This window comes from Mesoplodon mirus (genome assembly GCF_964341445.2).
Source record: "Mesoplodon mirus genome assembly, chromosome: 7".
Lineage (NCBI taxonomy): Eukaryota > Metazoa > Chordata > Mammalia > Artiodactyla > Ziphiidae > Mesoplodon > Mesoplodon mirus.
Window position 1 is genome coordinate 110,486,932 of NC_138983.1, and position 12,744 is coordinate 110,499,675.

General features: G+C 37.9%; 1 protein-coding gene across 12 annotated transcripts in view; it reads left to right on the forward strand.

Moving 5' to 3' along the window:
* YAP1 (Yes1 associated transcriptional regulator) overlaps positions 1-12,744 on the forward strand; it is a 108,229-nt gene that overhangs the window by 58,667 nt on the left and 36,818 nt on the right. For 4 of the 12 annotated variants that reach the window (XM_082628950.1, XM_082628957.1, XM_082628955.1 and 1 more), the window contains exon 4: positions 12,029-12,148. The exons of 4 other annotated variants lie outside the window; for them this stretch is intronic. In XM_082628950.1, the coding sequence (XP_082485076.1) occupies positions 12,029-12,148 (120 nt within the window). The remainder of the gene's footprint in view (positions 1-12,028; positions 12,149-12,744) is intronic. 4 more of the 12 variants (XM_082628954.1, XM_082628958.1, XM_082628956.1 and 1 more) reach the window with 1 other exon arrangement.

Sequence of the window (12,744 nt, forward strand, 5' to 3'; positions counted from 1 at the left end):
GAAAGGGAAGATAAAGGTAGCATTATGTGAGAGATTACTGAGCCTGACACCCCCAGCACCATGTAAGTAGTGATGGAATGGTGGGGAGATGAGACTAAAGACATCTAAAGAAGACCTTTGTGTGATCAACTAAGAAGTTTGAGCTTTATCCTGAAAAATTTAGGAGCCCATTAAAAATGACTCCTCTCTAGTGTTCTTCCCCTATCTAAGGGAAAACCTTCTATGAGTTCCCTATTTTTGTTATTCAGTCATTTCCTCTTTGAGATCCAGGTTTATTTTCTCATAAACCTATCTCAATATTATACACAAGTTTTCATAAGTTAAATGTATTGTTAGAACAAAATAGCAAAACTTCCAGGAAAGAGTAGGGAACGACTTTTTTTTAATAAGTACCTACTATAAGCCCTTCCTTTTGTCAAGCACTTTCTCGTTTAATCCTTTCAACAATTAATTGAGAAGATCTTTATCTCCATTTTCTAGATAAAGAAAGTGAGCATCAAGCAGATTAGTAACTTGCCCAAGGTTAGAAGGCTAATAATTAAATATTGGATTCAGGATTTGAAACCAGGTCTGCCTGAATCTAAACCTTTCACAGTTTTCTTTAAAGTATGCTGTCTCTAGAGTTTAATTTCATTTATAATGCATCAAAGATGATTGGTTTTTGTTTTTTTAACCAAGTAACACATCAAATGGTACTTTTGCTATACTGGTAAAATTTGGGTTAGTGGTAGGTAGTTCTATAAAAGAGTCTTAAAGTAAGCATTGTTAGTTTTCCGTATTTTGAATCAGTGTTTCTCAATTTGTAATGTGTAAAGGAATCGCCTGGGGATTTTTTTTCAAGCAGATTCTGATTCTATAGGTCAGGGGTGGGACATAAAATTCTGCATTTCTAACAGATTTGCAGGAGGTGCTATAATGCTGGTTCATGGACTACACAGATGGAAGACTCTAGAATGGTGAACTTAAAACCATAGAAGTGTTATTAAAGATCCACTTTGTTATTCCTTCTTTTATTTTATTAATATTTCTATTTTCAGTTGGGAAAAAACCTTTACTAAGTGCCTAATACAAATGGATGACTCCACCATTTCATACGAGAGCTCATTTAATATAAAAATGCTGCAAGGGTTTTCCTGGTGGCACAGTGGTTGAGAGTCCGCCTGCCGATGCAGGGGACATGGGTTCGTGCCCCGGTCTAGGAAGATCCCACATGCCGCGGAGCGGCTAGGCCTGTGAGCCATGGCTGCTGAGCCTGCGTGTCCGGAGCCTGTGCTCCGCAACGGGAGAGGCCACAGCAGAGGCCACAACAGTGAGAGGCCCGTGTAGCAAAAAAAAAAAAAAAAAAGAAAGAAAAATTGCTGCAAAATGTTACCAACTTATAAAAAAAAAGTCTATCATCTATAAAAGCACAAACTAAGGATCGGAGAGACTGACTTGACCAAGATCAATCATTCTTTTCACAGATAAGTTCTTAATCATTTCAGCTCAACAAACTTCGTTTGTATTGGTGGTAGTATTAAGCTCTACGGATATAAAAAGCAAAAAAATCAAGGCGATTCCTTCAAGACTTAGAGCTTGATGGGGAGAAATGTCAGGATGTAGGCAAATGAGTAGAGTTCAGTGAGGCATCTGCTAAAACGGGACATGAGCACAGTGCTTGGGGACACAGTATATGCTAGTGAGTAGAATACAGATAAGTAGCATTGCCAGAATTCCAATCTAAGCCTGCAGATGTATGGGCCAGAGTTTCATCTTACACTGCATTGTGATCTCCCGGGGGTTTGGGCTCATCAGTATGTTCTAGTAGTTGGGCAGAAGAATCTTCTAGCTACTTATGACATAGGAGAACACCTGAACTCGAGGGGGAAAAAAAAGAAATGGCTTGGCTACCACTCTTGCATTTATTTGCCTGAAGCAGATTTTCATCAGTATATTTATAATCTTTTTAGTTTCCAGCCTCTAGGCCAGTACACAAAAATGACAAAACCTGAGCTCGTAACTTAGAGCTGCACACTTTAAGTCAGTTTTCACCCTGAGAATAAAACAGTTACTTTGGAAACCAGAAGAGAAATCATTTTTTTTTTACCAAACCTTGATATCATAAACTGCTTTTTCTTCAACAAATGCATTTATACATGCTTGTCCCGTGTTTTGCTTATTGAAGCCACAAAAAAAGTTAGTGACAGTGATATTACAGTGTTTATTATACATGACAACCTTTTCCATTGAGTCTACCTAAAAATTTTAATAGTGTGGACAGAATTTTGTTAAGGATTGTTTAGGACTTATGAGGTCAAGCATATGAATTTCAGATGTTAATGGTTATGAAAGACTCCCTTGGAAGCAAAACTGCAGAAGAGTCAGGGGTGCATATATTTTAGTTCTCAAATACTTTAAAAACCACACAGTCTTCAAGATCAAAGAATCACAGTCTAACCTGGTGGTAGTTTCTGATGAATGATGCCATCCTTGTACTGAGCAACCTTGCAAAATTGAATATACCCACTCAAAAAAAAAAAAAAGGAAAACTCTTTTTCTGTATTCTAGGACAGAATGATAAATTCTGAATTAAACTCAGTGTAAAAGAACAAATACAAGACAATCTTCAGTGAGCATCCAAGAAATCAAAAACAAGTGCAATTTCAGTTCACAGGTGGGGAGGACTCTTACTAGTGGGATAGGAATTGAGAAAAGCTTTGCAAAGATACAGCATGAAAATAGAGTAGAATTTCAGTGGGTAAAAATAGTGGAGGCTAGGAGGAGACAGGCTGGGGTGTGTGCATTGGGGATATATGTGGAGGTGAAAAGTGCATGACCCTGCTAAGTACTGGAAAGACAGGCCATGCAGCAGGAGGACTAACTTTGAATGGATTACGAAATTACTAATGTGATAGGATCATCTTACCAAAGAGAGAGCACCTGGTGCAATAGTAGAGGAAACTACTGTATATGGGAGCAAAGCCCTCTTGAAGAAGGGGCATTCACATTGGGGAGGGACGAGTAAGGCGTTAGCTAAGCAAGGAGGGCAGGGAGAAAGGTGCCTGCAGGGTGGTCCTGGAGAGAGGAGAGGAAGAAGAGTTTGAAGGACTGAAAGAAGACTGGGTAAGGAGGGGTATGGAGGTAGTGGTGATGCTTTCAGAACCTGTGTAGTGTGCTTTGTAATGCCTGACAACAGAGGACCTTGAATAACCCAATTAAGATTTGAGAATTTTTCCTGTGGGCTTTAGGGACCCCTGAGTCATAGAGCTACTTCCCCAGAGAAGGTGTGAGGCAAGATGCTCTTAAGGTACATATAATGTTTAATGTTGCAGTTGATTAAAACCAATTGGTAGGCTACTGCTAAAGTTTAGTCATGGAAATACGAAAGTCTACAGTAAAGTTTGATTTGAGGAACAGGGGCAATTGTATTTTAAAATAATGTCAACTCAAAATATGAGGACATGTTTTGTGAAGTGTTGGTGTCCAGTTGGTGGAGAAGAAAGACTAGTGTTGACCCTGTGAGAAGCATTAAAGATGTAGAACCATCTATATGAATATGAATGAAGCAATGGGATTTCATGAAAGTTCTAGGAAAAGAAATTTTAAAAAACACTACTTTTCATTAATGTTTGTCGTATTTGCAGTGTAGTACTTAAGAGCATGAGTTCTGGAGAGCTAGAGCTATCTGGGTTTGAATCCAGGCTCTGCCAGTTACTAGTCTGGGCTAAGTGATCTGAGGCAACTTTTCTGTGCTTTAGTTTCCTCATCTGTAAAGTGGGAATAATAATAGGACCTATACCATGGGACTGTTAAATGAGTTAATTTACTTGCAAAAAACTTAGAACAATGCCTTACGTATAATAATACAGTTTGTGATTCATCATAAGTGTAAGAGACCAGAATTTCAAAACAAATTCGTCAAAATTAGATTCCTTTGAAAGATGTATTGCATCTACTTCTCCAGCTACTCCTCTTACATTGTAAGGAAACTACGTCTTGATAGCCCTGTACTTTGAACCATCATAGGGGTGTGTTTAGTAAACTTTCAGTGTCCTGGGTGACTTCTTTATTCCTGAATTGTGGGGCAGGTGAGAGGGAGAGGTTGTTCATCTTGTGGCATAATCAAGACTTTCTGGCTTGATTACACATTGCAAATGGTTAGTCATTACTAATACAAGAAGGTCCTTAGGCAAGAGCAGGAAGTTGATGTTGAGTCACCTTCAGTATTATGACATAGAGTATTTTATTTGTTTTCAAAATATTACAGGAAGTTAGTATTTGTTATAGTAGTTATCATTCAACCAGTAGTAGTAAATCCTACATAAAAATTTATTTCCCCCAAGGGTAAGTAATTCTCATTTATGAATCACTTTAATTATAGCCTACCGCTCTCTCTTGCTTGTCTTAATTCAAATTTCTCACCCTCTTTACATCTTATTAAAATGATGACCTCTTTCTCTTTATTACCTTCTTGATCCAGGGCTTATTTTTTATCTCCTCCTTTTTCCAAAAGACTTTGATGTGGTGGTTAGGCATGATAGCCCAGCCTTGGAAAACTCCCATATCTTTCCCTGTCAAAGGGCCTACCTCTAGTGTATATAAGCATAATCTGGGATGAAAATGTTTATTGCCCACTCTCACATGTTTAGAGGTTGTCCATGAGTTTGGAGAAATTGTTATTATCCTTTAGTATTGGTGGTCCCCTTTAGGTATAACCCATTCAACTATTTACTGGTTAAAATGCTGAGAGGTTTTCTGATCAAGTCTGGATCATAAAAACAAAGTGAATTACCATACCTCATTCCTTGCTTATTCTACCCCCTTCATACTGGCCTCCTCGCTGTTTCCCCTGACTGGAATGCTCATGCCCCACATCACCACACGCTGGCTTGCATTGTGTTCGAGTCTCAGCTTTAAGGTTACTTTCTCAGTTTGGCCCTTCTTAGTCCACATTTTTAAAAGACCATTTCCAGGTTTTTGTTTTTGTTTTTGTTGTTTTCTTTGGTTTTGTTTTGGTTTTGCACTCATGCTGGTTTGGTTTTTGTTGTTTTTTTTGCACTCATTTTGTTTTTTGGTTTTTTTTCACTGCACTTATCGTTAGCCAACATTGTACTATACACATATCTGTCTGTCTTCCTAGCTAGAACATAAATTCCATGAAACAGGAACTGTTTTGCTTATCTCTCTATGTCCGGGGGTCTAGATTAGTGCCTGAATATAGTAGGGGCTCAATAAATACTTAACTGAATAAAAGAATTTGCTATATCCCTGTGCCTTCAATTTAAGTGATACCAAATAATGGAGAAATTGAACTTACGTGGAGAGGATGAAACAGGATATTTTTCTCTTATAAGCATAAATAAAGAACTTTAATTGAATTTTGTTTTGATTACATTAATGTCAGCCAACGTGTAAATTCCTGCCCTTTCTGAGTAGTAGGCATTCTACTCGACAGTAAAATCGAAAAATGCAAAATATACACTCCTGTGTTAGGTATTTCACCGTCTAGCCTGGAAGAAAATGCATATAAACAAATAATACTGTGTGATAAGTTTTATGGCATTAGATAATAAATAAAATATTTTGCCAGCACAGAGAGAGGACTCTTCATTTGAATTGAGAAAGTGAAGAGTTCTCAGCTAAAAATGGTTTAAAGCTAAGTTACGAGTAGTAGTTCCCATGGATCACATCAGTTTACTTGCCTCCAGAGTCCTACTCTTCATTTCCATCTGGTCATTAGAGGACAAACAAGATAATGTATTTTGGTCTACTTCTCCATGATAGTTGCTTGAGCCATTTCAGTTTTTTAAAAAAAGAAGCATCGCCCTTCTTATGACTTTATTTATCCTGATAGATGTTGAGCCATTTGCCTCATCTTATTCTAGCTGATGTGGCTATGTGCCATTCTCAGACATGCAGTGCTTGATAGTTTGGCCTCTGAACTGCCCATGATGCCTAACAGTGAATAATTATAGTTTTATACAAGTTACATAAATTCAAGAAACAGTTCTATACCAGCAAAGAATTCTAAGTAGTTATTTTTAGGTCAGTGTTTGTCAAAAGTATGTTTCTTGGGCCAGCAGCATCAGCATCATCTGGGAATTTTCAGGCCCAACCCCAAACCTACTGAGTCAGAAATTCTAGGGATGGGGTTCAGCTTGTATTTATCTTAAGTAAATAAAATATTGCTACTTCTGTATGCTTCATTTTATATACTCCTTCTTGGAGAAGTTAGAATATTTATGACACTAAAATCAAGATGTAAATTGAACTCAAAGATATTCTACATTTATTTTGATCTGTCCCTGTAGTCTCCTCTTATTATAAATCTAGTTTTGTGAGAAGTCTAGATTTCCCCTTAGACTTACTGACCTTACTCCATCCCAACGCTCGCCCAAACAGATGCTTGCATCAAACTTTCAGTAGCCTGTGCAGCTTGATGATTCAGAAAATACATCACTCTTGCTTTCGCACCTTCTTATGGTTATTTGGCAGTTAGCTTAGTTTAACCATAATAACATAGAAACCTGCATTATCAGGTCACCAAATTTCTTCTAAAGAGAGAGCATTTAACTGAAAATTCTTTTTGTGGATGAATAAAGCCCAGATCGATTGTTGTTTATTTAGTTCACATTTAAGATTGAAGATTTGTTTCTTTTCAGTTTTCCTTTTTCTATTGCTAAGAATTCGATTGTGGTGCAAAGCTGTTTAAAGGTGATCTTTCCTCCTCTACTCCTTGGCCTTTATCAGTCGTAGCTTTCTTTTTTTATAAAGGGGACATCCTATTTTAGACAGTCTCTTTACACACAACATTAAACTTTTATCCAATGTTAAATGAACAGCATAAGTGAATATAAAAGCATTCTTTTGTGTTTAGTATGTATATTTGGTATCAATTTGAGTGCTTATAAAACTAATTATATAGTAATTATTCTATTTCATACGTACATTATTTAATTCTTTAATTAGAAATATGATGAGAAAATAGGCAGAAATCACTACGCTCTTTATTTGTATACCGGGCTTGTCTCTCCTTTATATCCTCATGTCTAAAATTAGTTAGAGCTTTGTTTTTGATTGTTTGCAAATTTAACGTATGGAAACACCTGTATAAGTTTTGGGGAATGTATTTACATCTTTGGGAAGCAGCGTGTTGTATGGTTTAAAAGCAGAAGCTCTGAAGTTGGACTGCCTGGGTTTAAATCTTTACCTTAGGGGGCTTCCCTGGTGGCGCAGTGGTTGAGAGTTCGCCTGCTGATGCAGGGGACACGGGTTCGTGCCCCGGTCCGGGAAGATCCCACATGCCGCGGAGCGGCTGGGCCCGTGAGCCATGGCCGCTGAGGCTGCGCGTCCAGAGCCTGTGCTCCACAATGGGAGAGGCCACAACAGTGAGAGGCCCACGTATAGAAAAATTAAAAAAAAAAAAAAAAAAAAAATCTTTACCTTAGGGAAGTTTACTTTATTGTTTACCTTGGGCAAGTGATCTGTCTGAATGTAACTGTGTTTCATCTGTATGATATGGATAAGAACATGGTGTGTGATGGTACTAATGGAGCTAGTTAGTGGTAGAGGTGCTGCTGCCATTGCTGCCCCCCAGAGGTTGTGCATTGCACTATTATTTATAACAGCAAAAAAAAAATTTTAGAAACAACCCTGATATGTAACACTGGGAAAAGGGGTAAATGAATTCTAATATATCTGTGCAGTAAGATCTGTGAAGCCATTAAAAAGAATGAGAGAGACTTATGTGTTGTGTTAAGAAAAGATGTCTATAATATATATTAAGTGAATATAGCAAGTATGGTTCAGGTAGAGCATGACACCAGTGGTTATGCATGTGTGTTACAAAATGTGCACAAGAAAAAAATCCAGAACGTATCACAAAACTAAAGTTGTTCAGTTTTTCTCCCAGGGAATAAATTACAAGAAACTTTCTCTCTTCCATTATGCATTTCTACAAATCTTAAACATTTTTTTAAAATTTCAAATGAACTGTAAAAGTGAATACACTTAGGAACAAAAGGTTTAAGGTGCAGAAAGCACTGGATTAATAACGTCATTCACATATTCTGTTTATAAGCTTATTAATTGAAAAAAAATTGTTTTGGGTTTTTCCGTAACATCTTGTGCCATATTTAATTCTTTTTTTTCCCTTTTTACTTAATCTAATGTTAGTGAAATTTGTCTTATGTAAAGGATATTTCAGGGAAATATTTTAAGAAATCTATTTAGAGTCTCTTTAACACAGTGTCCCATTGAAATTTTAATTTTTAGAGAAGTTATGAATCACTATATCAAGGATCAGATTGGAATGACAATGAAGCCTTTATTAGGCCACAACATTAAAAGTATATATTGCTTTACTGCCTTCAATACCAGTATTACATAAATGCATGTATCAGAAACTTCACAGAAATTACATGACAACTCTTGTAGCTAAGAGAGTGATTCTGAGGTGTACATTTGTCTTGCCTTTTTAATTTTTTTTTTCTTTTTTTTGGCTGCGTTGTGTCTTTGTTGCTGCGCGTGGGCTTTCTCTAGTTGTGGTGAGCGGGGCTACTCTTTGTTGTGGTGCATGGGCTTCTCATTGCGGTAGCTTCTCTTGTTGCGGAGCACAGGCTCTAGGCACACGGGCTTCAGTAGTTGTGGCACGTGGGCTCAGTAGTTTTGGCTCGCAGGTTCTAGAGCGCAGGCTCAGTAGTAGTGGCCCACGGGCTTAGTTGCTCCACAGCATGTGGGATCTTCCCAGACCAGGGCTCGAACTCTGTCCCTTGCATCGGCAGGCAGATTCTTGACCACTGAGCCACCAGGGAAGCCCACCTTTTTAAATTTATAAACCTGCCCTGAAAGGAGATGCATATCTGGGAAACTGAACTGTCTTTATGCAGTTTAGCCTTCATGTACATAAAATATGCCGTTGATTTTATTGGGGGAGAAATTCCATCCAAAAATGTTGCCTACAGCTATGAGTTAAGAGTGTCTATACAGTGTGTAGCTTTTATTTTTTTTAGTGACAGATAGGGCATGTATATGAATTATAAATATATAAATACGATTTTGTATTAAAAGTTTTGTAGTTTATGACAAAATCTGGTTCTGTGGTAGGCTAATGAGTACAGTCCCTGTGAAGGAATGTTTGTGGCTCATGTCAGTGTGTGAATGCATAGACAATTTGAAGTTTTTGATATATTTGTGATATTTATCTTCCGTATACATCTTATGGGAAAACCCAAACGAACTTTTTGGCCAACGCCGTATATGTACTATATGATTTTAAGCTTGTTTATAGAAAGTTCAAAGTATTAGAAGGCAGGATATTCATTCTTCCATTAAATATCTAGTGAGAAATTACTCAGATACTGGACATGAGTTAAAAGATAAGTGGCCTGGTCATTGTCAGGAAGGCAGACATGTAAGCAAGTAAATACAGCTCTATCTGTTAAAACATTAATACAGAGTAGAAGAGGAAGTTAATGATTTTATGTGGGGTAATCAGGGAAGGCTGAATCAAAGAGGTGACATCTGAGCTTTCTCTTTTAAGGTGAATAAGAGTTTATAAGAGATGGGACAGAAGGCTGTCTGTGATGACACGAATAGTACCTACAAGGAGATGGCATGATTTTGTGAAAACTCGGGGAGTAGAGTGAGGGTTGGGTGTGTGAAGAAGACTTATTAAGAAATGAGTCCAGCTGGCATTTTCCTTTTGATGGTAGAGAGCAAGGGAAACATTTTTAAAGTCAGTGAGTAACATATAAATGTTGAATGGGTAGTATTTTAAGAAGAAAACCCTGGTGGCAGTTTGATAGGAGACACTGGAATGAGGAGAGGAAACAAGAAGTCAGACACCAAGGAACAAAGGTCTGTAGTGGTTAAGAAAAAGAGCTGAAAATTACTGATGGTTGAATTCTTAGAGACGGACTGCAACAGATCAGTCAGAGTATAAGTGGAGTCTACAGCATGGAGTGGGTGGAGCAGAAAGGGAAAGTTGATTTGTATCCAAGATACTGTTCTTGGTTCTAACTCAGACAACAAAGGTAGAGAGTGATATTGTTTAAAAAAAAAAAAAGTAGGGAATCCATTTACTCAGGAGGCAGGTTTGGAGGCTATAATGAGGTCTGTTAGGGCCATTGGGTTGATGCTTCCAAAGGCATCCAGTGACTTCTGTTGACTTGTTCATCATCATGATATCTTAGGAAGTCAGAATTTTAATTACTTGTTTTTCAGAAGCATTTTACAATTGAGCCATCTTCGCAATTAAAGTCAGTAACAAACCCTTAATATTCAGTTCTGGAGGTTCTGTCTTCCTAGTGCGGAAATAGAACCCAAAGTGACACTGAAGGCTGCTGAGAAAAGTGGTTTGTTTGATTTACATGTGTGAAACAAGTCTGCTTCCCATTCACTTTTTAGTAAACACGGGATTTCTGCAGCAAAGTTCAACTCTGGACATGGTTAGCATTGTGTGCAGAGTTCCATATTCAGGACTGGAGAAGGGGCTTCCCCCTGTGGCCTGTCTAGGAGTACAGAACACTCCAGTTCCACATGCCTGCATTCCCTAACAGGATTTTAACCCCATCAAAGTAGATCTTTGATAATACTATAGTAGCAAATTGGTCTGTTCCTAATACAAATGAAACTGTCCTAGAATTAGGGCCTTGGGTACCATGGGCCTGTGTGAGCGGTCTGTTTAACCAAAGTTACTCTTTCAGCATTACTCTTAAGGCTGTGTTGGACTGCCAGTATAGAAAGAAGGAACTTGTTCCATTTTTGCACAGGAAGCATATTTAGTCTCTGATCTTGGATGTGGGAGGTGAATAAAAAGAAGTGTTGTTATGAGAAAAATGGCTCAGGAATTAGGCTGCTAAGTTTATCATCTCTGACACTAGCTTTGTGATGTACCAACTAAACCACTCTGTGCCTCAGTTTCCCCATTAGAATGGAGATAGTACTACTGCTTATGTCCTTGGTCATTGTAAGGATTAAATGAGTTAATGTACCTAATATACTTAGCACAGTGACTGGCACACAGTAACCAGTCAATACGTATTGGTGCACAGATGGAAAATTTTAGGCATTTACTCAGACTCTCCCAGTTTACCTTTGCCTTTCCTGATTCCTGGTGGGAGTGGGAACTGGAAGTGGGCGAGTGGGAGAGACAAGGAGGAAATATGCCTGAATTTAGTGGTTTATACTGGGCCTCTCTTTTCATTGCTATTACCTCTTAAAAGCAACTGTCTAGCCTCCCTACCCTCATAAAGATAGAATAATCTTCTTATACTTTCTATATTCTTTAGCCCTATCTCCCAGGTATTACTTCCTCACTCTGTAGCTTTGAAATTTGTACCTTTTCTCTTTTTCTTCCTGAGAAATTTGCCTTCCAGCAGTTTTGGTGTTTACTCTGCCCCCTTCCCAAGTCTCTGACAAACTTAAACTTCTAGCCACAATCCCCACCTCCTAGCAACTTCCAGGCTGCTTAAGAATAAGCTTTTTTGAACCATGTTTTCTCTATTATAGTTTTCTTGGTGTGAGTCAGTCACATAAATAATGGAAATAAATGGTACTTGGCAGGCTTAGCTAAACTGTGCTTTATATTAAGCAGAATGTTTATGATACTGTAGGTACTCTGAGAACACTTGCATATATTCCTTATTAAAGAAGCTTTTGGGGTCTCTAGGAAGGTACTGTCCCAAAACTGACTGGATTGGGGGATGGTCCCTGAGCTGCAGCACTCCATGTCATATATTAACACTAATAACAGTTATTTGGGTCATGACTTCCAGAGCATTTTCTGAAAATCTGACCTTTTTTACATCTGTGTCTTTGGGGGTGTAGATTTTATTATGGGTAATTTCCTTTTAGTGGAGAAGAATCAAGTATACAGGTTTACCTTTCTTCTCTGAACACATTGTTAATTCTGCATTAATTAGTTGTTTTATGTCAGGATGTGTTTTCTTTTTAAATTAGCACCCCTCCCACTTTTTTTTTTTTTTTTTTTTTTTTTTTAGATGCACCAAGTTAAAAACCAACCGTGATTTTTTTTCTGTATTTATAGGTCCTCTTCCTGATGGATGGGAACAAGCCATGACTCAGGATGGAGAAATATACTATATAAACCATAAGAACAAGACCACCTCTTGGCTAGACCCCAGGCTTGACCCTCGTTTTGGTAAAGGTTCATCTCAAAATCTTTTTAGATATTTTTGATTACTGTTTTTTGGTATGTGAATTTGGGAAGGTACATTTAAATTAAATTGCACTACTTTATAATTTTAAAAAATGACTGCCCATCCAACTTATCCAAGTACTGTTTTTATACCTTTCACTTTAAACTTGAGAAACTCAGGTCTAAATGAGCTTTTTAGCTTAGACTTCTTGGGATGGGGTTGGAGGAATGTTGTGGTGATTTGCTAACAGACTCACTGTTCCTTTCACATTTTTGGGCAACACAGTGATCGTGTTTAAAATGATCTTTCTAGCTACAGAAATAATCAGTCTGTCGCTTCATCTAAAACCTGGAATATCAACTTTTGTCAGTAACGTGGTGTCTGCTTATGCTTAACTTAAGAGAGCAATGAGTACCATCCTGTGCCTGGGTATTATAATGTTTTCTATCCTAAGGGGGGGTGGGTACCCCTGTCACCCTAGAGGTAGACCAATGAAAGCCTTTTTTTCCTCTTTGCTTCTGCCCCCCCCCCCTTTTTAAGTAAAGGGTTTTTTCCTTTGTTTTTCATTTAGGAAACAAACCCCAAAAAAGCCATATTTCCCTCC